Genomic DNA, 27,818 nt, shown 5'->3' on the forward strand with positions numbered 1-27,818 from the left:
TCCGTGTTATATAAGAAACTAGGCCTACTTGTTACATTTGTAGTATGTCGAACGTCACAAGCGTCATGTACAAGACTTCAAAATGTCCAGACCTCGAATCTAAAAGCACCAGTCATGTAGAACAATATTGTCAACAAAACAAAAGCAATATATCTTTATTTTTTCTAAGACTTTTAAAGTCAGCGTAAGGACTTTATTGAGAGCCGGATTTTACAAAACATGAAACTTTCGACGTGTCTTGTTTTAATAATAATGTCGTCATACCTGAAGTGTTGATAATCTTAAAATGATATCACGCCTCTCTCCAAGTTAACTTATCTGGTTTGTTAAGCAGCTACATTTCCTATTAATAATGTGTCCGTTTGTTTCCATAGTGTTTCTAGTTGAATTTTAATGATTTTCTTTTTTTTATTTCTATAGAACATTTCAGTGCAGTCGCCTTCATTGTATTTCTTCGTCTTTTTTCTTCCATTTCTTCTAAACACCTCCTCAATACAGTAAACAACTCTGACGTAGTTGCGTTTCACACAAAATCACGTTTTCCATTCAAACCAATGCATTCACTGAACAAACAAGCCCCGACTTGCATGCTTACAGAAAGCTGTTACTGCCTTCAGCCCCACCCCTCTCCCTTCCGACCTAAATCCTCTTCCCTCCATACCTGTACTTACTTACTTGGGCCCTTTGCCCCCAGCGGAGCATAGGCTTTTGACGAGCCTCCATACCTGTACTTCTTTAAAAACATGTGTTAAAGGTAACTCAATCCCAGATAGAAGAATCTGTCTCCCTGTCGTTCAACATTTATTTGCAGCAGGGATGGAACTACAAGGTGTACTTGTTTCTTATGTGAGTCTTGAAGGTCTTACTTTACTTGTTTCACGCCAAATACGACTTCCTTTTTGAATGCACACAATTCTTAGTTTCTTTGTTTGCCTGTCTATTTGTTCGTGTTTGCTTCCTTGTAGTAAATGAATTGAAACCGAAATGAGGAGTAAAGCGGGGAAAAAACAAAGAGGAAGGAAGGAAGGAAGGAAGGAAGGAAGGGAGGGAGGGAGGGAGGGAGGGAGGGAGGGAGGGAGGGAGGGAGGAAGGAAGGAAGTAAGGACGGAAGGAAGGAAGGAAGGAAGGAAGGAAGGAAGGAAGGAAGGAAGGGAGGGAGGGAGGGAGGGAGGGAGGGAGGGAGGAAGGAAGGAAGGAAGGAAGGAAGGAAAGACAGAAAGAGAGAAAGAAAGAAGGAAGGAAAGAAGGAAGGAAGGAAGGCAGGAAGGAAGGAAGGAAAGAAGGAAGGAAGGAAGGAAGGAAGGAAGGAAAGACAGAAAGAAAGAAGGAAGGAAGGAAGGAAGGCGATCAGGATATAATAATTAATAATAATCATCATCATCATCATCAGCATCAGCATCATCATCATCTTTGTGTCAGAACCTTTTCCTGAGAGAGAAAGAGAGAGAGAGAGAGAGAGAGAGAGAGAAAGAGAGAGAGAGAGAGAGAGAGAGAAAGAGAGAGAGAAAGAGAGAGAGAGAGAAAGAAAGAGAGAGAGAGACAGAGAGACAGAGAGACAGAGAGAGAGAGAGACAGAGAGAGAGAGAGAGAGAGAGAGAGAGAGAGAGAGAGAGAGAGAGAGAGAGAGAGAGAGAGAGAGAGAGAGAGATTTGAATTTATACATTTCAGTACAGGTGTATGCACGTAAACTGGTTTGAAGCAGTAATGTTTGACTCGAATCCCACACTACCATTAAAACGAATACTTTCACTGAGCGAACGACCCTGACTTTGGCCCTTCCTGAAAAAAGTTTACAGATCGAGCACTGCCCCCCCCCTCCCCCCCCCCCCCCCCCCCACCTAGTCCCCCACACTCCGGCTAATGTGTTGCTACATTTATTGTGACGTTATTTTGCTAGAATGTACATGTATTTTATGTTATGTTAAATAGTGTGCTCTTATTCATAGTTAATATGTAAAGCGCGGAGATCTTAGACTACTGTGCTATATAAGCTGTCATCATTATTATTATTATTATTATGATCGTCAGTACGCCCTGCCACCTCTTTAGCTTTTAACAGATGCCGTGTAGCTTGCATGACTAGAACTGTCGTTGTTGCGCAGTTGTTGCTTATTGTCCTTTCTTGTAACACAACCTGCAGTACCATATAGGTCAAAGTTTTGCTGGCGCTTATTTTTCAGCTATGACTTACTTGACTTATTCCTGTAGACTCCCTGTGGAGCATAGGGCCGCAATTTTTTTTTTCAGCTATGACATTATCAAATCTGGGTTTTTTTTCTATTAAAGACACATTTTTTCTGCGTTCAAAAGAGTTCAGAAACTGTACCACTATTATATTCATTCGCTTCGTCAGGCTTCAGTTAGGCTTTGGCCGGGCGCCAATTCAACACTTTTCTGCACTAATGCACTTTCACGAATAATGCGAATGCTTTTGATCTTTTTGCATACTCCGGTCAGTTGTCTAACCTGCGATAATCAAATTCCAAGAAATGTGTTTGGTTTTACCAGTATTGTATTCAGATACATTTTTTTGTACAAAGCCTTGGATTTTTTTTATATAAAAAAAGAGAACAAGATAAACTTAAAAAACGTACTCTGAGAGACAAATGAATAAAGTGTCGGACGATATAACAAGTTCATAATATTCAAACCAATTGTGAATTCAAAATATTGAAACCAATCAAATCAACAACAATAACAAGAAATATTTTCTGTATTATTATCGAATTACAGTCCTGTTATTCCAACTGTCTAGCCCTTGAACACACCTGACGTGACTATTTGGCACGCTTTTCCAGATTCATTCAACAGAGATCGCGTCAATGAAGGCACCATCAATATCGATCAAATTATAAAATCGTCCCCCAAAAATCAAACATTTGCATTTGTTACATACAGAAAATGAAATGATAAAATGAAAATTAATTAACATGAAATGATAGCACACACACACACACACACACACACACACACACACACACACACACACAAACACACACACACACACACAGACAAACACACACAGACAAACACACACATACACACACACACACACACACACACACACACACACACACACACAATCAACAACACACGGTATAGTAAGATATACACAAAATCGAGAACGGTTGTTTCGTACGGTGATCTTGCTAACTTCTAAGGTTATGCCATTTTGTTCATTTGAAAAGCTACACGACAAAAGGCGCTGTCAGTAAGCAATTAACAGGATAATTGCTTTCAACATTTCTAGGCGGTATGCCTCGTGTTGAAAAGAACATACTTCAAAGATGAACAAATAAAAAAAGGAAAACGGTGGACGTTTCAATTCTGATGAAATATTTCATTGCGGTTATAAGAACGTAAAAAACGTTCAAGTATACGCCTTTCACACAAACCCCCATTGTCATTTAAACCAGTACTTTCACGAAGCAAACAGACCGTGGCTTTGGCGCTAATAGAATACCCATTACACACCTATACCACCCCCCCCCCCCCCGCCGCCCCCCCTCCCCCTCTTCTACCATCACTACTTTCCACCCCCAATTCATTGTAGGATTTCCACGTAATCTGCGTGACTATACATACAGATAAACCGCTGTTGTTGTTATTTGCCCTACCTATGGTATATCCAAGGTGAAAATGAAATGCCTTGCTGACATAAAAACATCCGGGAGTTGTTGCAAGTTTCTTCCTTCTCCTTTGGACACACTCACACATACACACACGCACGCAATCACACACACACACACACACACACACACACACATCTCCATCTCCACCGCTTTCAAACCCTATAATTCTTAATAGGATTTGTAGCTGTATAGTCTGCGTTACTAGTCATGGTGTGTGCGTGTGTGTGCGTGTGTGAATACGAATACGAATACGAATAAACTTTATTGTCATGAAACGAAGTGTTTATAACATGGGAATGTAAAGAACAAAATGATTTCATTGTTTATTTTTTTGGAAGCATTTATATTCAAATTCTCCCAATTTAGTTTGTAAAATTAGTCTTGGTTGTGTGTGTGTGTTTGCTTGTGTTTTTGTTTGTGTGTGTGTGTGTGTGTGTGTGTGTGTGTGTGTGTGTGTGTGTGTGTGTGTGTGTGTGTGTGTGTGTGTGTGTGTGTGTGTGTGTGTGTAGAGAGAGAGATACAGAGAATATTACTGGACCAATCTTCATGAACCTTTACATACAAATTCTTCCAGGTGATTTCCTCACTCGTTTGTTTTGTTCTTCAATTTTTTTTGTTAAATGGTTTTGGTTTTTTCAAATAACATTTTATTCATAAACACACACACACACACACACACACACACACACACACACACACACACACACACACACACACACACACACACACACACACACACACATTAATACAACAACGTGCTTACAGAGGAGCACAGCAAGTTTAACACGTATTATAAGTGCTTACATAATCATACCAAGTTATCACATGGCGGGATATGAATAACAAAATATGGCGACAAAACAAGATGCACACAAGTTAAGTAGGAGAATAGAAATGAAAAATAATGATATATTGAACAGATAGAGAGGGAGGAGTGAATATAAGAAATAAACAAAGCAAAAATCAAGAAAAAACAATCAAGAAAACTAAGTTATCCTACATACGTGAGAGAGATACCCGTGAGATAAAAATCGTTCAAATCACACGTGTGTATATCATGTAAATGAGGTCAACCGGAAGGTCAAGCTATGTAAATTAGTAATTACATATTCATGAAGAACTATTTTTGCAACAAAATGGCAACTGCCACGAAAACCGATTTGTCAACACTGAACGAATTTTTGAGTGATGAGCTGTTCGAAGACATGTTTGGTGATGACGCGAATGACGAAGTCGATGAAGAAAAAAGTGAGTCATCCATGATTTATGATTTTTCTCCAATAGACTCATTCGTTCAGACAAACAAGAACAAGAACACTCTCCAAAAAACGGTTTACGATATACGTCGCCTATCGACGTTTATGGCGAAACACGGGGACAAAAGAAACATCAGGCACCATCCAACCACAAGAATTATGCAAAATTCTCTGCTCTTTTTTAATGAGTTTGAAGTCTAAAAAAACCTGTGAATCCGTTAACCGAGAGAAGTCGTGAAGACAAAGCAGAAAATTGCTAAACAGGAAGGTTGTGGCAACTTACCTAACAGGGCTCAACCGCTGAAAAATGAAGATGTTGACAAGCTGTGGCAGACAAAACAGCTCTGAGTCGCAGATCCAGAAGCAATCCTGAATACTCTGTGGTGGCAAAACACAGTCAACTTTGGTCTGCGCAGCGTGACTCCTCACAGGCACATGCAGTGGGGAGACGTGTCCTTACATGAAGACAGTAATGGCAGAGAATATCTCCAATTTTGCGAAAGACAATCGAAAACATGCCAAGGCGACAATCCAAAGTCTGTGCGTGATGTCTGTCCGAAAGGCTTGGGCGTCGAACGATGAGCGCTGGCCTGTCGCAGTTTACAAAACATACGCAGCTCTCCGACCAAAAGGTTACTCCGAGACAAGTTCCCCCTTCTATTGTGCAACAAACACAAAAGTTGTATCTGAAGAATGTCCATGGTTCAAGCGCCAACCTGTCGGCGTCAACAAGTTGTCAGCAACCATGCAAAAACATGTGCAGAAAAGCTGGGATCATCAACCCAAGGTAGATCTACACCAACCACTCTGCACGCAAGTTCCTAGTGCAGAAACTTTCCGAGAATAACGTTCCTCCGACCAAAATAATGCAGCTATCTGGCCAAAAAACCTTCCAGAGTATTAACAATTACAGCAGCGTTTCCCAAGAGGAGCACCGTGGCTTCAGTCTGATACTAAACGGCACTGCACCGGTCTCGGAGCTGTCGCCAGTGTCTGCAGACGACACATTGGTTTCGCCCGCATCGGCCACTTCAACTCCAGCCGTCTCCACTGCCACTGCCACAATCGCATCCCAGCAAACGCTAACAACACTGTTTGCAGGGCCTGTGCTTGTTGGTACCATCAACATCAACCAATATTTGTGCAGTCACCAAACCGAGAAGTGACCATCTGAAAGCTGTCGACTCGCCTGGCTCCGACTTGACTGTCATCCTATCGCGGAAGGATATGCTTTGCTGTTGTTGTTCCTTTTGGTTTCTTTTATCCTGTGGCCACTGGTTTTCTTTTTATCTGGTATATTTTGAAGTGACCATGATTTCGTTCTTCGAGTTTATTTCATCAATGTTCAATATTAAACTTAACAGTGTTAACAAAGGCGAACTACTTTGTCCTAGTTTGAGAGTGTGTGTCATGGCGGAGGAATGAATGTCAAATTGAGTAAAGTGGTTTGAAGTTCTAAAGCGGGTTGATCCAAAGGCAATAGCGCTGTCGGTGACTTTTAGTTAGATCTGGCACAGAAGTATATATATAATGTAGGATAAACAGAATACTACATGGCTTGCTGTGTCGTACCAGATTTACACTCGTTGCTTTTTCAAATAGTGAACAGCTCCCTTTCGCTCGCAGTTCACTATTTAAAAAAAACAACTCGTGTAAATCTGGTACGACACAGGAAGCCATGTAGTATTCTCTATTTCCATATCGAACACAATCTGTGTCAATAAAAAAAAAAACCCCAGAAAACAAAAACACGAAAAACACAACATAAAAACAAGAACCAGGTGGTCCCCAAGTAATGTATAGATAAGAAATATTAAACTAAATGTTTTAAATAACTTTATGTCCGGGTTTAAGTGAAAGTTGAGGCGAAACTGTCACGACCTCATTTTTTAACCAAATGGATTGAAATTATGATCAAGCCATCTTTAAATAGTTCGGACTATGGTAATGCATTACAGCTTGGAAGCTTAAAAATAAAATAATAAGTTGTAATTAAAATCGATTTTTCACAAACAGATTTCGTAATGATTGCATTGTATTCCTTATCTTATCGCGAATGCAAAAATGTATAGATATGTCATGTTTACTAAAAAAAATGTGCTCATTATAAAGAAAATCGGTGTATGCAAATGATTAGCTACAGCGTTCGCAAGTTCGCCAATACGAGCGCAATACATCTCAGTGTTCGGGAGGGGCTAGCCAAGCCTTAGTCATGGTGAACCCAGGTTTTCCTGCAGTTTTGATGTTTTAGCTTGAGGCCGACAGATTGTCTAAGTGTGGTGATATTATTTCGCGCGACTTTTTACAGCTTTGAATGGGTGTATTTTTAGCTGTGGTATAGAAATGTCTGGGGTGGTGGTTTTGTTTTTAAAACTTATTCTTTAAAACGGTATTCTATAATACATATTTTTCCCCTCGTTTACTTGTGTTGTTAGAAGCGTTACTATTTCTTTGCACTGTTAGTGGTAAACAAAGTGGATTGTTTTTTATTTTTATATTTAGTCAAGTTTTGACTAAATATTTTAACATCGAGGGGGAATCGAAACAAGGGTCGTGGTGTATGTGCGTGCGTGTGTGTGTGTGTGTGTGTGTGTGTGTGTGTGTGTGTAGAGCGATTCAGACTAAACTACTGGACCGATCTTTATGAAATTTGACATGAGAGTTCCTGGGTATGAAATCCCCGAACGTTTTTTTCATTTTTTTTTATAAATGTCTTTGATGACGTCATATCCGGCTTTTCGTGAAAGTTGAGGCGGCACTGTCACGCCCTCATTTTTCAACCAAATTGGTTCAAATTTTGGTCAAGTAATCTTCGACAAAGCCCGGGGTTCGGTATTGCATTTCAGCTTGGTGGCTTAAAAATTAATTAATGACTTTGGTCATTAAAAATCGGAAAATTGTAAAAAAAAATAAAAATTTATACAACGATCCAAATTTACGTTTATCTTATTCTCCATCATTTGCTGATTCCAAAAACATATAAATATGTTATATTCGGATTAAAAACAAGCTCTGAAAATTAAATATATAAAAATTATTATCAAAATTAAATTGTCCAAATCAATTTAAAAACACTTTCATCTTATTCCTTGTCGGTTCCTGATTCCAAAAACATATACATATGATATGTTTGGATTAAAAACACGCTCAGAAAGTTAAAACAAAGAGAGGTACAGAAAAGCGTGCTATCCTTCTTAGCGCAACTACTACCCCGTTCTTCTTGTCAATTTCACTGCCTTTGCCATGAGCGGTGGCCTGACGATGCTACGAGTAAAATGGCATTGCGTTCAGTTTCATTCTGTGAGTTCGACAGCTACTTGACTAAATATTGTATTTTCGCCTTACGCGACTTGTTTCTTCTTTATTTAGTTCTTCTTTTTATATTTAGTCAAGTTTTGACTAAATATTTTAACATCGAGGGGGAATCGAAACGAGGGTATGGTGTATGTGCGTGTGTCTGTGTGTGTGTCTGTGTGTGTGTCTGTGTGTGTGTGTAGAGCGATTCAGACTAAACTACTGGACCGATCTTTATGAAATTTGACATGAGAGTTCCTGGGTATGAAATCCCCGAACGTTTTTTTCATTTTTTTGATAAATGTCTTTGATGACGTCATATCCGGCTTTTCGTGAAAGTTGAGGCGGCACTGTCACGCCCTCATTTTTCAACCAAATTGGTTGAAATTTTGGTCAAGTAATCTTCGACGAAGCCCGGGGTTCGGTATTGCATTTCAGCTTGGTGGCTTAAAAATTAATTTATGACTTTGGTCATTAAAAATCGGAAAATTGTAAAAAAAAATAAAAATTTATAAAACGATCCAAATTTACGTTTATCTTATTCTCCATCATTTGCTGATTCCAAAAACATATAAATATGTTATATTCGGATTAAAAACAAGCTCTGAAAATTAAATATATAAAAATTATTATCAAAATTTTTTTTTCGAAATCAATTTAAAAACACTTTCATCTTATTCCTTGTCGGTTCCTGATTCCAAAAACATATAGATATGATATGTTTGGATTAAAAACACGCTCAGAAAGTTAAAACAAAGAGAGGTATAGAAAAGCGTGCTATCCTTCTTAGCGCAACTACTACCCCGCTCTTCTTGTCAATTTCACTGCCTTTGCCATGAGCGGTGGACTGACGATGCTACGAGTATACGGTCTTGCTGAAAAAGGGCAGCTACTTGACTAAATATTGTATTTTCGCCTTACGCGACTTGTTTTCATTTTTTTTTCATCAATAAATTCCAGTGCAGTAAAATCGTAGGAATGTTAGCAACAATCAAGCAGTTACGTCTCACACCACACATTCATTACCATTCAAATTAATAATGTCACTATACAAACCGACTCTGACCTTACTGCTCCTGGAAAATCTTTCATCCCCCCCCCCGCACAGACACACACACACACACACACACACACACACACACACACAGACAGACACACACACACACTCACAGACACAGACACACACACACAGAGACAGACACACACACACACACACACACACACACACACACACACACACACACACACACACACACACACACACACACACACAGTTGGGAATTTACTAGTTTAACCTAAATGTATCTTATTTCATGAACTAGATGATTGTGTTGCAGTACATTTACACAAAATATTTATTTGGCTGTATATATATGACCTTGGTGCACATACACACACAGAGTTGGGAATTTACTAGTTTAACCTAAATGTATCTTATTTCATGAACTAGATGTGTTACAGTATATTTACACAAACTATTTATTTGGCTGTATATATAACCTTGGTACACACACACACACAGAGTTGGGAATTTACTAGTTTAACATAATAATAAATCTTATTTCACCAACTAGATGTGTTGCAGTACATTCACACAACATATTTATATGGCTGTATATATGACATTGGTATTTTGTCGTTTTAGCAACAGCGTGCAACAGCCACTTCACAGAACCGACTGGCTCAATTCAGTCGCTGAACTATCCCAACGGGTATGAGAACAGGCTGCGGTGCAATTACACCATCACGGTGCCCGTTGGACACCGCATCAAACTCACCTTTACACACATGGATTTGGAGTCATGCTGTGACTACGTCCAGGTGTGTCGATGGTTATTATTTTCAACAAATGTATTTGTCATAAAAAGAAACCTACTAAAAACGGCATCAAACCTGTCGTTTAAGGTGTCTGAAAACGATGACACATGTCCGCCATTCCGGCATGCCACTAGACGGGATAGATTAGCAGGTTTTGACTCCTTGCATGAAAGTCAATGAAACTTGGTATTAGTTCAAACAGGCCTGATGAATGACTGTACGCCCTAGGGGCTTCGTGTACCTTGACGTGACAAGTTAAGTAATTTAACGATTTGTTTATTTGCTTTACAGATTCGTGACGGAGGAAATGGAACTGCTCCTTCGCTGGGCCAATACCCTGGTTACCGTTCCAGGACATTGCCGTTTACAATACGTTCGTCTGGAAACCAAATGTGGATCAAGTTTTACACCGACAGTAGCGTCAACGGGACTGGATTCTATGCAACTTATGAATCAGGTTATAACAAATTTATCTGAAGGACACAAAAAATGAGGTACCAAAGCCGCAGAGAAGCTTTGTTGGCAAGATGAGCAAGCAAAAAAATGCATACAAAACGGCCGCCAAAACAGTTACTAGGAAATAAAAAAACTCCCCTTAATTAGTCACCATTGTTTTGGGCCGCTATGTAATGTTGAAATTTTCCCCTACCTTTTTCTCCCGCCATGTTTTTATGGCTCCATTTTGTTACATGCCGCCATTCTCTTTCACCTACTTCTCTTCTTTTGCAGAGCCATTTTTTGTTGGCGCTTTTTTGTTGGATGTTAAAAAAAAATAGATATATATATATATTACTGCCTTTTATATTTTATACACTGTTTAATTTTACTCCGGTTCGGGGTTGTTGCTCTATACTCTGTGGGTGTATATATATAAGAATGTTATTTTACAGAATTCCTTTCTGGTTACTAGGAACACAAAACCCAACAACAAACAAACTAACAGGAAAAAAGGTTCAAGTGCACATCTGTGCAGTCTTTGCAGTGTACATGCACTTCATCTTGTCTTTGCCTATTACTATCGTTGAGGTGTGGCGACCACAGACAGATACACAGTCACACAGAATGGCACACAAACAGGCACACAGGCATATTCGCTTATGTTGTTGGCAATGATAATTGTTTTACCGGAATAGACAAACGAGAGGTTTAAAAAATGAATTACCTTGAATTGCTCTGTCTCCTTCAGTCTAGTTCTGTTGCGCCTTAGCTCAGTCCTTTTCCCCCGTCTTGTAAAATAGTGTCCTTTTGCTGTTTTTACACCCCCCCCCCCCCCCCCCGCCCCGTATAGTTTCACCTTTGTTTCTCGTCTTCTATCATTGTGCTCTTAACATCTGTCTTCTTCCGTCTAATCTCTCTCTCTCTCTCTCTCTCTCTCTCTCTCTCTCTCTCTCTCTCGCTCTCTCTGCCGTTGTGTCTGTCTCCCTCTCTATTTCTTGTCTGAAATCCCTTAATTTGTTTCTGTTATTTTGTTTGCCTCGGTTTTGTGTTCTTGCTTTGTGGTATTGTTGTTGTTATTGCATGTCTCATCTCTTTCCGCTTCGTCGTTCTTGTCTTGCCTTCCTCCCTTTGCCATCCCTTCAGCGACATCTAACCGAAAACTCTGCTTCATTCTTAATGGTTTACAGCAGAAGCAGAGAACTACTTCTTCCTTATAACAAGCAGTGGTTACAGTTACTACAGCGGTCCCACCATATATCGCGTTGACCCTGACAGCATCAGGTATGACCGTATACCTATTGGGAATGACGGCGGAGGATACAACCAGACATCCATGTTTGACGCCCTGTACAACCCGATAGCAATAGACTATGACCCTGTGGAAGAAAAGATGTACTGGACAGAAGAAACGACCTACTGGACAGGAAGCGATACTACTGTGAACCGTATTCGCTCTGCTCACCTCAACGGAAGCAACGTCGAAACTGTCCTGAGCGCGAATAGCAGGGGAGTCGTTGACCACAACTCCACTTCGAATGAAGGTGAGATCTGTGTTTTAAGTTGTGTATGTTTGCTCTCACTAGACAAATTCATACCCGTTCATTCCTAACACTAACACTTGTGACATATTCAGTTGTTGCAGTTGGTTGACTCGTTCCTTCTGTCTGTTTGTCCTTGTTATGTCTGTCCTACATTGTAGCTGCGAGACAACGTTTTTTCTTCTTTAACCTTTAACCTTTAACCGTGACAGAGGTTTATTCGACACTGGTTTGTAAGTGTCGCGGGCTCACTATCGTATAACACATCATGTCCCATAAAGGTCCTGTAGTTACCCCAGGGTACGTTAAGCCTCAGTAGTCAGTCAGTGTCGTGAGTTAAACAAACGAATCTCATAAGGTAGAAAAGCAGGTGATACGGACGTAAAAGCGCATTTTTTGCTTTCTCTTAATCACTCAAAAAAGTGCGTTTTCACTTGTTTTATGCATTACAGCGGCTGAATTTGACGGCATAGCAGTGGACCCTCTGTCGCGACTCATCTTCTACTCAGACGTTGGCAACAAGGAGATCGTCATGCTGACCATGTCCAGTCATGCTCGTAAGACTGTGGTCAACGCCGACCTTGACAGACCGCGTGCAATAGTGCTGGACACTGCAAACGGGTATGTATAGGCAAGGCAAGGCAAGGCAAAGAATGTATTCAAGAAACCCCATGAACAAAAATATACAAGAACAAGAAAGAAATGCACACTGTTTTAACATGTATATAAACTCATTCCTATGAAAACAAAATTAAAAAAAGGATTTAATAACTCAAAACTAGAAATTCCCAGGTTATGACTATATTCATTTGTACATGTCATTGCGGAAACAAAACAACAATTAACTGACTGTCTGATCATTATGCGTTCGTTGGCTGCGTAACCCACGTGCATTCAAAGGCTTGTATCTAAGAGGCATGTTACATCATGTGATGCAGGTCCTTCATTATCTGAGAGGCTTGTTACGTGTGACTATTTAATTTCCGAAAACTGTGTCCAGGTTCACGGTCATAAGACCACATGAAATAGTGTTGGGCACAGCCACTGGTTGCATATCCTGGTTATCGCGGTAGGCGATTAGTAAACTGATATCACATCAAAGACATTAAGACGGCTTAATTTTTAAAAAACGAAAAATACATGAAGATCGGTCGATTGGTTAATTACGACAGCTGGTCAAACTATTGTGTTATAACGTAGTGATAGCTTTATGTTGACTTAAAAATAAACCGTACATTCCCAATTCTGGTTTTCACGAATATGGTTGCGCCATGTCTTAAGTGGTCATTGACATGATGCGTTTTTGCTTTGTTTTGTTTTTTATGAAACTCGTTCGCAAAATTCAGGATTTCTATATGTTAGACTCGCGATTTTCGCATTATACAGAATGTTCTTGTCTCGAAACTTCTTACCCCAACCTCTAGCGGCTGACGTCATTTGAACTCGTGGAGTTGCATGTCATGTCATCATCTCGGGAAAAACTCTTCTTGAAGTTCAACTTACACTGCTGGCTTTCTTGTTTTAAAGGTGGTCGTCTACATTTTTGCTTTTTTTCAATAATCTTATGGTTATATTTCGATACAAAATTATGTCAAATGATGAATGAACCATGGGGAAAAAAATTATAGAAAAAAAATATATGTAAAAAAAGATTTTATTTTTGGGTAGCGTGACTCACGCTTCCAATATTTTGTTTTCTGTTTGCTGAGAACATGTGCTTTGCCTAAAAATACTGACCAATCAAATTCATGTCACTATGCTTATAGCCACGCCCAAACAAGTGCAGCAACAGTTTGACTCTGGAACGCTGTCCACGCTTTTTTTTAAACGCACGAAATGCACGGGATTTGAGAGGAGTTTTGCGCTTGGCATTTTCCAAATAAGGATAGCCTACTATAAGTACTACGCTGGAATACTACAATGAATTTTTAAACGGCTACACTGGCTTCGTCTTTCCTGATCGAAAGGGGGTGTATTGTTGATATTTTTAGATAATAGACTCTGCATTTTAATCGTCAAATGTCGATTTCGGTATAAAAATGTAGGCAAGAACCTTTAATCAATCAATCAATCAATATGAAGCTTATATCGCGCGTATTCCGTGGGTACAGTTCTAAGCGCAGGGATTTTTTATTTTTTTAATTTTTTTATGCAATTTATATCGCGCACATATTCAAGGCGCAGGGATTTATTTATGCCGTGTGAGATGGAATTTTTTACACAATACATCACGCATTCACATCGACCAGCAGATCGCAGCCATTTCCGCGCATATCCTACTTTTCACGGCCTATTATTCCAAGTCACACGGATATTTTGAGAGTTAGTAGCAGTTGTTGCTATCTTTTTGTTTTGTTAGTTGATTGTGTTTTGGTTTAAATAAGTTTATTCAATAAATGTCCATGGAACTATTGCCGCATACATGAAATTAGTAACATGGAGCACAACAAGCTAGGCTTATAAGCGTACTCTTAAAAACAAATGAAATTTGGCGGACGATTTTAACATAACAAGTTTGAAATAATGTCAAAAATAATAATGGTAAATTATGGTAGACAAACATATAACAATAAAAGGAACAAAAAAAAAAAAAAAAAAACAATGCTAAACTAACAACAGTACTCACACGCGTGTTTTGTGTTTTTGTGTACGTAGTTTTGGTTGGTTGTAAGTTTATTTTATGGGAGGGGGCGGGGGTCGTTGGGTCGTCCATCTGTTAGATTTCACACGGTTCCTGGAATTATTTTGTGGTTGTTGTTTTAAAACTTTTTTTAATCTAATTAGTTATTGTTGTTTTATATGTTGGATAGTGTACTCTACTGGACAGACTGGGGAACTCCTGCCAAGATTGAGCGAGCCAACTATGACGGCAGTAACAGAACAACGGTAGTCAGCACGAACTTGAACTACACCAATGGGCTTGCCATCGACGTTGCCAGTAAGTACACACGAGTTCATATTTTATATTTTTGACAAGCAATCTTGCTCTGTGCTGGTGTAATAGTGCTTGTTGAACAGATTTTCAACATAGAATGTGACCACACCTCTGCCAAACATGCTGTACGGCAGGTTCTGTGATAAATAAAACCCGCCTTTCATAGCTTCTGAGGAATATGACATCTTCACCTTTCAGAGTGGTTACATGATATCACAAATACTTAAATGGGAAGTCAATTTGAGCTTGATTAAATATCAAGATAACTTTACTTTTTGGCACGAGTGTACATTGGTATTAATTTGAATATAAATCTTTCCCCTAAATCGGCGTATGCTGCCTGAATGGCGGGGTAAAAACGGTCATACACGTAAAACTCCACTCGTGCAAAAATATGAGTGAACGTGGGATTTTGAGCCCATGAACAAAGAAGAAGAAGAAGAAGAAGAAGAAGAAGAAGAAGAAGAAGAAGAAGAAGAAGAAGAAGAAGAAGAAGAAGAAGAAGAAGAAGAAGAAGAAGAAGAAGAAGAAGAAGAATATAAATCTACGTCTTTCGTTCCGTTTAATACCCATACCTAACTGGTTTTTTAAGGGTAAATGCATCACCGCCACTTGGCCACAAATAACTTCGATTCTATTCTATTTCGTCGCAGACAACAAGCTCTACTGGGTGGACGCTGACACCGATCGACTGGAGTCCTCAGACCTTGAAGGCAATGGGAGAACTGTGCTTTACCAAGCGCCATCATCTTGGTATTCCAGCTATTACAACCATCATTTCTTCGGCCTGGCTCTTTTCGACAACTCGTTGTACGTCACAGATTGGGGACGATCTGGGTAAGTTATGGTAATAACACATCTGTCAGTAGAAGATAGTACACAGGGTTTTTCTCTTGCTGAAAAAGTATGTTCAAGATATAATCCGTAAACAAACATAATCACTTAACACCTCGTTCGTTTTGCCTTGAAACTTTGTATGATTTAGTATGCCACAGCGTTCTCGTTTCACCTTTTCAGTCTCTGAAAACACAATAAAGCTAGTTTTTCTCTCTCTCTCTCTCTCTCTCTCTCTCTCTCTCTCTCTCTCTCTCTCTCTCTCTCTCTCTCTCTCTCTCTCTCTCTCTCTCTCTCTCAATGATCTGCCACTGCACATTTCTGACAGTAATGTAAGAAGTGATTTTTTTGCTGACGATTCTTCTCTTCACTCAAGTGGAAAGTCTGTTACAGTAATAGAGTCCTCCCTTCAAACAGCTTTAAACGATGTAAATAACTGGTGTAGTGCTAATGCTATGCTTGTCCATCCAATAAAAACTAAAAGTATGGTAATTGCAACCAGACAAAAACATCAGATTTCTCCACTCAAACTAAATCTTACTATTGGTACGCAATCAATTGAACAAGTTCAACAGCATCGCGTTTTAGGGGTAATTCTTGATTGTGAATTCAAGTTGCAAGAAAGTAGCCAAGAACGTTTTCCTCCTATCCAAGTTAAAGCAATATACCGACAGAAGGACTCTGGAAATGTTCCACCATGCTCATGTAATGCCTCACATTAATTATGTTTCGACGCTCTGGGATGGCAGCAGTGATGTCCACTTGAAAAAGTAAGACTCCCTCTATCGTCGCTCGGCCAAACTCATCGTAAAGGATAATGCCTCAACAGATATGAAATTAAAAATGCTTAACTTTCTTCCACTGGAAAAGCATCTCAAGTTAAACAAAGCCATTTTCATGCATAAATTGTATCACGGTAAAGTGCCGATTTACATTACATCATTATTTAATAAAGCTACCCACAGATATGGGTCGGTCAACTTGATCCCACCAATTCCACGAATTGACCTGTTTAAGACCAGTCTTGCTTTTTCGGGTACTTCAGTTTGGAATTCACGTCCATCATCCTTTAAGCACCTAAAGTCATTAAAAAGTTTTTAAAAAATGTGTAAAAAACCACTTAATGTCTGAGTAGTTTAACGCCATTTGACTTACCAAACTTAGTATTACGTCAAAAATATGCTGTGCATTGTATATTCTGAACATATTTTTGTTACTCTATTGCTACATGTTCGATTGCCACCAGCTTGTATCTATAATTACCTGCATAGTATGCATTTGATTTTATGAATAACCACATATGTATGCTCTTCATGCCTCATCTTTATCATCATCATCATCATTATCATCATCATTATCGTCATCATCATCATCATCGTCATCTTTATTATCACGTTTTCCGACCTCCTTTTGTTGGTTAACTTTTTAACTTTTTAATTTTTTTTAATTTTTTTTTTTTAATTATATAATTGTGTGTCTATGCGTCCCAAGGACAGATTGTAAGAAAAGGCGTAGCCTTAAATCTAAATCCTTGTAAAATAAAGTTCAATTCAATTCAATTCAATTCAATTCAATTCTCTCTCTCTCTCTCTCTCTCTCTCTCTCTCTCTCTCTCTCTCTCTCTCTCTGTCTCTCTCTCTCTCTCTCTCTCTCTCTCTCTCTCTCTTTCAGCACTCCTCACTTCCATTTACCTTGACCTGTCTTTACACCGCTAGGTTTGGTCGTAGTCAGCCCTACTCTAGCCGGCCGACAGTTTGCACAGTTTTAGAAACTTTACTTTCTCTTTGATTAGATCCAAGACCACCTACAGCAGGTTACAGAAGAAATCTCTGGCTACGAACGGGACAAGCATCAGCCCGGTGTCGTCCAGGAGCGGAAGACTCAACGACATCCACGCCTACCACGAGAAAACGCTGGCCAATGGTAAGTAATATATTTTTTCTACAAATAAATGCCAAGACATCCATGTGCTGAGTGATTAAGCAAATATCCAATGACCTTCCTTAATTCTTTGTCTCTGTTATTCAAGTGAGAAAATCTAGCGATATTGCTCAGTAGGTCTAAACTACGGCCTTGACCTGAGCAAATAACCTGCGCAGCAGCAGTAAGAAGAAAAAGGAAATGACGTTTCGAATGGGAGGCAGGAAAATGTGAGCTCTAATGATTCCAACCATGAACCCCCTCTGTTCACAAACTGACGGCTATGGAAGGTTGTACCGATTCATAGTTTCAACCTACAAACCGCGACCTCATCAGTGTTCCGATCGTCAAACAATGCATGGAAGCTTTTATTGTAAAGCCTTATGGCTCGTTTTGACATACATTAAACGAATGAAATTAACCGCAGACAGTTCATTCCTCGGGCATGGGAATCGCCCGCGAAATCGCGGATTTCCGCGAAAAGGAAATTACGTTTCAGCGAAAATAAAAAATTGTCCGCGGCAAAAAAAGGTAAATTAAATTATATGTATACTATTGTCTCTCTATCCATTATTTGCTGACAAGAGAACTATCAAAATATTGGTCTAAAATGCTAACATTCGTTTTAACACATCATTGCCTCCTCTTTGGTTGTGTGCTTGTTTTACAGGAATTGTTTCCACACGACCGATTCGCTGAAACCGTCATCAACATCAACAAATCCATAACGGAAAAAAACTTTGCACCTCCACGTCTTTACCTGGTTGAAAAATATGCAATTTTACAATGTTGATGACGTGTCTGTTTTTCTGGTTCATATTTTACAGCTGTGTGAAAATGACGAAAAAATCAATTGCAACTGTGGGCGCGAATGTGGTGCGTTTCTTTTTCCCCCTACTGTACACGGCTCTGGAGGTTAACCCTTTACATATTTTCCACAATCAAAATTAAGGAAGTTTGTCAAGGACCAGAGACACACCAGACATTTGAAAACAGCTTCTCTTCAACAATGGCTTTTACCAGAAATTGGATACACTTACTTTTTCAGTTTCAAACGGATGTGAAAACAACAATGGCGGATGTAGCGTCATTTGCATACCGTTGCCAAACAACAGGAGCAAGTGCGCATGCCCCGATGGTCAGAATCTCACCTATAGTGGAACAGACTGTATAGGTAAGGCAAGCAAGTGTTTAATTATATACTCAAATTTAGCAAAAGATTTATGAAATAGAAGATTACCTGCAGGTGTCATTTAACTTTCTGTTACCGTCGATATCGGGCAAACTTATGATTTCACCAGCTGGAACTTTTTTGAGTTACTTCTAGCATGTTTGTAAACAAATATCTTCTTATGCACTATTTGGTGACCAATCTGAGTAGCCAATGATTCACAGACATCAGCAGTCATGAACGGACTGCCGCGTATTGACGCTTGTCTATCCTTGAACAAGAAATTTAACTTTGAGGTTTTGTTGAACATAAAGCTGGAGGTCTGAAACTTCAATAACTCCAGACATGATTTAAATCTGTGCTACACTCACCTAATGTGTATGTCACGTGGTCTAGATCGTATCAACATTTTGAATTTACCATTTTCTTGATTTTGTTTGTTTAGCTTTTTACGTCACATCGAATCATATCTTGTTAGTCCGCGTGACATTGCATGGTCACAGCAGGGTCGAGGTCACGTAAATAAAAAAAATCATTTCCTACACCGTTTGTGAAACTACAACTGTCAAACCTACCTCACACACTTCCCAAACCTTAATAAAAAAACAAGTCGCGTAAGGCGAAAATACAACATTTAGTCAAGTAGCTGTCGAACTCACAGAATGAAACTGAACGCAATGCCATTTTTCAGCAAGACCGTATACTCGTAGCATCGTCAGTCCACCGCTCATGGCAAAGGCAGTGAAATTGACAAGAAGAGCGGGGTAGTAGTTGCGCTAAGAAGGATATAGCACGCTTTTCTGTACCTCTCTTTGTTTTAACTTTCTGAGCGTGTTTTTAATCCAAACATATCATATCTATATGTTTTTGGAATCAGGAACCGACAAGGAACAAGATGAAAGTGTTTTTAAATTGATTTCGACAATTTAATTTTGATAATAATTTTTATATATTTAATTTTCAGAGCTTGTTTTTAATCCAAATATAACATATTTATATGTTTTTGGAATCAGAAAATGATGGAGAATAAGATGAACGTAAATTTGGATCGTTTTGTAAATCTTTATTTTTTTTTTACAATTTTCAGATTTTTAATGACCAAAGTCATTAATTAATTTTTAAGCCACCAAGCTGAAATGCAATACCGAAGTCCGGGCTTTGTCGAAGATTACTTGACCAAAATTTCAACCAATTTGGTTGAAAAATGAGGGCGTGACAGTGCCGCCTCAACTTTCACGAAAAGCCGGATATGACGTCATCAAAGACATTTATCAAAAAAAAGAAAAACACGTTCGGGGATTTCATACCCAGGAACTCTCATGTCAAATTTCATAAAGATCGGTCCAGTAGTTTAGTCTGAATCGCTGTACACACACACATACACAGACACACGCACATACACCACGACCCTCGTCTCGATTCCCCCCTCTACGTTAAAACATTTAGTCAAAACTTGACTAAATGTAAAAAGCAAGTGCTCTGAAAGTCGAAATGACCATTGTCGAATTTCAAGGTTACAATGGAACTGATGGAGTTTCTGGTAAACAAACATTGTATTATTTGTATTTGTTTGACGTTTTCAAACCTTGAACTTTGGAACGGCTGTTTCATAAACTTTGATGACCATTAAAGATTGTTTAAGTTGATCGACCTAAGTTGTCAACTTAAATGACAATTGGGGTCAAGCATAGTTAAGGTTTTAGTGTGTTTTTAAGTGGTGAGTATGATTAAAGGTTTTTGGCTGGGTCTTTTCAATCAATCAATCAATCAATATGAGGCTTATATCACGCGTATTCCGTGGGTACAGTTCTAAGCGCAGGGATTTATTATTTTAATTTTTATTTTATGCAATTTACATCGCGCACATATTCAAGGCGCAGGGATTTATTTATGCCGTGTGAGATGGATTTATTTTTTATTTTTACACAATACATCACGCATTCACATCGGCCAGCAGATCGCAGCCATTTCGGCGCATATCCTACTTTTCACGGCCTATTATTCCAAGTCACACGGGTATTTTGGTGGACATTTTTATCTATGCCTATACAATTTTGCCAGGAAAGACCATTTTGTCAATCGTGGGATCTTTAACGTGCACACCCCAATGTACTGTACACGAAGGGACCTCGGTTTTTCGTCTCATCCGAAAGACTAGCACTTGATAGACTATGAACCCACCACCTAGGTTAGGAAAGGGGGGAGAAAATTGTTAACGCCCTGACCCAGGGTCGAACTCGCAACCTCTCGCTTCCGAGCGCAAGTGCGTTACCACTCGGCCATGCGTATAATCTTTTCTTCGTCCTCATTTGCTTAGAAAGCTTATTTGCTCCCCCCACCTCCCGACACCCCCTCAAATGTCAAGGTATTTGCTGACAGAAAACAATACTAACAACAATGCTTATTATTAGAAACGTGTACGAAAGTAGACAAATGCCAAATTTCATTCTGTCTGCATGTCTTTCATTTCTTCCTTCTGTCCGTCCGTCTGTATGCTTAACGGTTTGTCTGTCCTTCTTTCTCCCCTTTAGCCCTTCCAACCTTCTTTCTGCGGTCTGATATCTGCAATTCTCATTATGTTTCTATTCATTTCTGTATTTTCATTTGACTATACTATAATCATTTGATTAATGCATTCACAGATGACGGGTTTCCAAAGACTACTACAAGTCCACCGATAACACCAACTCCTATCGCAGGTAAGGGTATCAGAGAAAGGAAAATTAATTGATGTTGTAGTTGGGGGTAAGGGAAGCAACTGGGACATTCTTGTGACAAGATGTATGTCCCCTGTCACTCTTGGGGCCGGCAACGTCACTACAGCGGACTGGGAACTTCGCCCTGCAGACCAGATTAAAGTTTTAGCATGGCTGGGAACGCAAAAGAAGAAGAAGAAACATTTCCTCTGTGTTCATATCAAACAAAAAGTGCATAGACGATGGAACAACATCGAACGATTTGGACGATAGGTGTTTCAGATATTTAAATGACCATATAATAGCGTTGTGCAGCAACAGAGTATAGACGTTGCGGGGAGGACGGGACTGACAACGACGACTGAACCGAGACAGGTGTGTTGTCGTTCCGCGTCATCGCGCGTACACACACTATACTACTAGTAGCGATTGCGGGGAGAACGGGCGCCAGTGGCCAGAAGAAGAAAACACCTGGACGCCCGAACGAAGGGTTTTCATTCGACGTGTAGAGATGAAGCCCCTCGGGGCATGTTTTGGGTGGTGGGGAACACACATTTTAGTGATATTATTTATTCGTCTTGCACCTGGGTCTTCAAGGTCTGTGACCCAATAGAAAAAAACAGCTGTTGCGTTAGCCCATCCGTATCTGAGCTGGGTATACTGGGTATATGTATATCATTATGTGTGTGTGTGTGTGTGTGTGTGTGTGTGTGTGTGTGTGTGTGTGTGTGTGTGTGTGTGCGCGGGTGCGTGTGTGTGTGAAACAAGGAGTTTTGTTTACCCCCCCACACACACACACGCACACGGAATTTTTCTCGCGCTTATTCGTAAGTCATATACAGTGAAACATGAATGACTAAATAGAAACACCAGATAAATAACCACAATTTAAACTTCAGCAAGCTTACTGTCCCTGTGTGAGCCATAAGAGTCCCTTCCCCTCCCCAACCAACGCCTCCCCCCCCCCCCAGCCCCACACCCCCGCTTGTGATCCCAAACCATCCTTACCCATACAATAATTTCGAGTAAATGTTTACTCATTTCTGTCATTAATAATATTCAGTAACCGCGTGAAATGCTTAAGCCTTTGTTTTGGCATAACGTCCGTTGGTGCAGTATAAGAACCTAGTCCGTCTCTCGCCTTTTCCTCCAGATTTTTTTTCATTCAAAATAACCGAACAGTATATAATTGAATATCCTTGCTACCACAATGAAAGGTACCCTATTCACCTCATAACTCCGCTATCTGCCAATGCAAAAACATGTTTTGCCTTTTAACAGACCAAATAATGCTGGAACCTAAAACAGAATTGAAAACACTACCCAAACACCATTGAGTCAAGAAAAAACGGCCCCGACGTGAAAAACACCAAATTTTGCCCTCGCAGGCGTTGTTTTAACAAGCGCCCCGGACCGCTGCGCGCAAAACTGACGTCACTTTAGTCTTGGTTTTGAACATCGTACGCGTCCGTCTTCTGCGCAAACAGTTTATAGCGGCTTCTTTGCAAAGACTTATGAGCATGCGAGATGGTACCCGACAACAAAAACTGTAAATCCACGCCTATCAAAGATTTTTTTTCTTCAAAAGCTATTTGCAAAATGAACAATCTATATGTCAATTACACATACTTTGATTAAAGTGAACTCGTCTTAACAGCAAAGAGCAATTTCTATCTTCCGTTTTGGCGACGACGACAAATTGCTCCATTTTCCAGTGGGAACGGCTCGCAAAGGCCCCGTCCCGACTGTGTGAGAGAGAAACAAGTCGCGTAAGGCGAAAATACAACATTTAGTCAAGTAGCTGTCGACCAAAGTCATTAATTAATTTTTAAGCCACCAAGCTGAAATGCAATACCGAAGTCCGGCCTTCGTCGAAGATTACTTGAACAAAATTTCAACCAATTTGGTTGAAAAATGAGGGCGTGACAGTGCCGCCTCAACTTTCACGAAAAGCCGGATATGACGTCATCAAAGACATTTATCAAAAAAAAGAAAAACACGTTCGGGGATTTCATACCCAGGAACTCTCATGTCAAATTTCATAAAGATCGGTCCAGTAGTTTAGTCTGATTCGCTCTACACACACACACAGACACACATACACCATATGACCCTCGTCTCGATTCCCCCCTCTACGTTAATACATTTAGTCAAAACTTGACTAAGTGTAACAAGTCGCGTAAGGCGAAAATACAATATTTAGTCAAGTAGCTGCCATTTTTCAGCAAGACAGTATACTCGTAGCATCGTCAGTCCACCGCTCATGGCAAAGGCAGTGAAATTGACAAGAAGAGCGGGGTAGTAGTTGCGCTAAGAAGGATAGCACGCTTTTCTGTACCTCTCTTTGTTTTAACTTTCTGAGCGTGTTTTTAATCCAAAAATATTATATCTATATGTTTTTGGAATCAGGAACTGACAAGGAATAAGATGAAAGTGTTTTTAAATTGATTTGGACAATTTCATTTTGATAATAATTTTTATATATTTAATTTTCAGAGCTTGTTTTTAATCCAAATATAACATATTTATATGTTTTTGGAATCAGCAAATGATGGAGAATAAGATGAACGTAAATTTTGATCGTTTTATACATTTTTATTTTTTTTTACAATTTTCAGATTTTTAATGACCAAAGTCATTAATTAATTTTTAAGCCACCAAGCTGAAATGCAATACCGAAGTCCGGCCTTCGTCGAAGATTACTTGACCAAAATTTGAACCAATTTGGTTGAAAAATGAGGGCGTGACAGTGCCGCCTCAACTTTCACGAAAAGCCGGATATGACGTCATCAAAGACATTTATCCAAAAAAAGAAAAAACACGTTTGGGGATTTCATACCCAGGAACTCTCATGTCAAATTTCATAAAGATCGGTCCAGTAGTTTAGTCTGAATCGCTCTACACACACACACACACACACGCACAGACAGACAGACACACATACACCACGACCCTCGTCTCGATTCCCCCTCGATGTTAAAATATTTAGTCAAAACTTGACTAAATATAAAAAGAAGGTCACCGTCACTTGTCATCGTGCTGAGTTGTCGGGCGTCTTCCCCGCAACGTCTATATTATCACCACGTAGCACGACGCTACGGTTTTGAAATGTCATTGCTTTTTGAGTGTTAATACACATTTATTTATGTTACAAGGACAGAAGATAAATAATTACTTCTACATAAGCCCAAGGAACGGAAAATTCATAAGTATTAATGAGGTGAAACCACCAACACTGACCATTTCAATGTAAAAAAAAAACATACACACACACACACACACACACACACACACACATACACACACACACACACACATACACACACACACACACACAAACACACACACACACACACACACACACACACACACACACACACACACATATATATAAAATATGTTATATGTCAAAAATTGGAACTCCAATATATACAATTCTGGAAAGGTCAAATGAGAAGTTTACCAAAGTTAAATTTTTATCAAAGAATAGTAACAAATTATAAAACGGAACCATATCTGTTATGCATAAAACAAAGAAAATATAAACATTCGTTGTGTAAACAAAGAATAAGTGCCCACGACCTGAACATTTAAACTGGTAGATACAGCAATACACCTAGGGAAAATAGATTATGTGAAACATCTGGAGTAATAGAAGATGAAGTACATTTTCTAGATAACTGCATAGAAAACAACCAATTACGAAAATCTTTCATGAGTGAAGTTAATCGACCTATATATTCATATGATGTACCAAGTCAACTTTTGCAAGTAGACAAAGTACAAACTAAATTGGGAGAATTTGTATATAATTGCTTCAAAAAAAGAGAAACAATGTAATTATTTGGTTATTTATCTTCCCGTGTCTTATAAACACCACGTTTCATGACAATAAAGTTTATTCGTATTCGTATTCGTATTCACATACACACAGACACACAGACACACAGACACACACACACACACACACACACACACACACACACACACACACACACACACACACACACACACACACACACACGCGCGTGTGGGCACTGGCAATAATAAGAGGAACGCAGGTTATTCATAATCCTCTCTTATCATTGTTTAAATAAGTGAGCAAAAACGCACTGTATTGATGGTTACATGCCCTCACACTAAGAATATTCTGTCAATGTCCCACCTTGATAACTATCGAATTTACAAGAAGGACGAATGTCACACTTTTTTGCATTACATCATAATGGGGAATAAATAAATATCTTTTAAGTATTCTTCTTCTTGTTTGTTCATGGGCTGAAACTCCCACGTTCACTCATGTTTTTGCACGAGTTGAGTTTTACGTGTATGACCGTTTTTACCCCGCCATTCAGGCAGCCATACGCCGATTTCGGGGGATTTTCTGTATTCGTTTTGTTGCCATTTTGTATGTAGGATTGCTTTTATCCATAAAGCTGCAAACTACCGAGACGTTTATGATTTTACTTGCAGGTTGTGACCATAACTATACAGCACTCAGTGGCACCATTCAGCCACCAGACGTCCCTAGTTGGTACAGCGGTGGCATCGCCTGCACTTACGTCATTACGGCGCCAAAGGGTTACCGCATCACGCTCAATGTTACCTTCATGAGTTCATACTCCTCATATGCATGCTTGGAGGTGTGTGGATGATGGTCGATCTTTTTTGATAAATGTTGATTAGGCCCAAACAAAAAATAGGTCTGTTTACGGTAACATAGGCCAAAATAATAGGGTCGGTAGGTCGGGATTTTTTTTTTTTCCCCAAAAAAACCATATTTTTACGTTGTTTTTTCCCCCCAAATGCCAAAAAAAAGTCTAGGGTCGCGCGAAAAAAATAGGGTCGGTCGGGTTACCGTAAACAGACTATTTTTTGGGGGGCCTTATTCAGAATGTTTAGTCTTCTTCTTCTCGTTTGCTCTTTCTGGACATCCACTTATGTGGCACGCACGAATGCAGCCGTCGCATTTAGGGACACCAGGTCGCCAAACGCAGATTGATTAGTCAATATGTGATGATCTAGGAGACGTCAAAACAAAGTAGGGGACACAGTCTTAAGTCCGACAATTGCCCTACGCTCCCTTCTCTCTTTCCCAGTCTCTGAATCTATACATCTAAATAAAAGAGATTTTCTGTCTGTCTGTGTGTGTGTCTGTCTGTGGTCGCCATACCTCTGAGATGGCAAGAGGCAGGAACAAGATAGTGTGCACGTACACTCCCTAGGTGCCGCAGATGTGCACCTGGGTTTTAGTTTCTTGATTCATTGTTTCCTTTCTCAGATTATGGACCTCCCATTTATTGAATACAGCCTATATGGTGCAAGACCAGTTCAGTGCCTACTGTTCACCTGTAGCAAGCACATCATGCCAGTGATATTAGAGACTCGCTATTGCTCCTATGAGGGGAAGAAATGAAGAATGAAAAATTAACTGGACAGTTCCGGAAATTTCTAGAAGGTAAGGGAGATAACTGTTCACCTGTAGCAAGCACATCATGCCAGTGATATTAGAGACTCGCTATTGCTCCTATGAGGGGAAGAAATGAAGAATGAAAAATTAACTGGACAGTTCCGGAAATTTCTAGAAGGTAAGGGAGATAACTCTTTTTTGTCTGTGGTCGCCATACCTCTGAGATGGCAAGAGGCAGGAACAAGATAGTGTGCACGTACACTCCCTAGGTGCCGCAGATGTGCACCTGGGTTTTAGTTTCTTGATTCATTGTTTCCTTTCTCAGATTATGGACCTCCCATTTATTGAATACAGCCTATATGGTGCAAGACCAGTTCAGTGCCTACTGTTCACCTGTATCAAGCACATCATGCCAGTGATATTAGAGACTCGCTATTGCTCCTATGAGGGGAAGAAATGAAGAAAGAAAAATTAACTGGACAGTTCCGGAAATTTCTTGAAGGTAAGGGAGATAACTCTTTTTTTGTATCCAAACAAAGGAGGTAAAGCTAATGATAATGGGATAGCGAGCGTCTTAAATTGCTACAGGGCTCCGCTTACTCCCGGGCGAAGCCGGGCTTAACTGCTAGTTTATAATAAAACAGAGACAATCCCAAAAGTCTTGCTATTTGTGTTAGTACATGGTAATTAAAGTAACGAGACGAAATAAGAAAACGTTTGTATAACTGAAATGCACATGCATTTAACAGTTAAATAGCTCCCATGATCTGTAATCAAATTATAATTCAATGCGTTTGCTGGTACGCCTGTGACACAATATTCAAAAGTGTATACGATCTAAAATCTTTTGTCGTTGCATTTAGAATCAATAGTTCT

General features: G+C 39.5%; 1 protein-coding gene across 2 annotated transcripts in view; it reads left to right on the forward strand.

The window, feature by feature from the left end:
- The window catches only part of LOC138947130 (low-density lipoprotein receptor-related protein 2-like), a 48,027-nt gene that overhangs the window by 326 nt on the left and 19,883 nt on the right, over positions 1-27,818 (forward strand). For both annotated transcript variants that reach the window (XM_070318576.1, XM_070318577.1), the window contains exons 2-11: positions 9,828-10,003; positions 10,292-10,457; positions 11,626-11,979; positions 12,429-12,597; positions 14,787-14,914; positions 15,565-15,748; positions 17,538-17,668; positions 18,714-18,839; positions 21,479-21,535; positions 26,006-26,175. In XM_070318576.1, coding sequence (XP_070174677.1) covers positions 9,828-10,003; positions 10,292-10,457; positions 11,626-11,979; positions 12,429-12,597; positions 14,787-14,914; positions 15,565-15,748; positions 17,538-17,668; positions 18,714-18,839; positions 21,479-21,535; positions 26,006-26,175 — 1,661 coding nt within the window. The remainder of the gene's footprint in view (positions 1-9,827; positions 10,004-10,291; positions 10,458-11,625; positions 11,980-12,428; positions 12,598-14,786; positions 14,915-15,564; positions 15,749-17,537; positions 17,669-18,713; positions 18,840-21,478; positions 21,536-26,005; positions 26,176-27,818) is intronic.

Source organism: Littorina saxatilis, linkage group LG14 (assembly GCF_037325665.1).
Source record: "Littorina saxatilis isolate snail1 linkage group LG14, US_GU_Lsax_2.0, whole genome shotgun sequence".
Lineage (NCBI taxonomy): Eukaryota > Metazoa > Mollusca > Gastropoda > Littorinimorpha > Littorinidae > Littorina > Littorina saxatilis.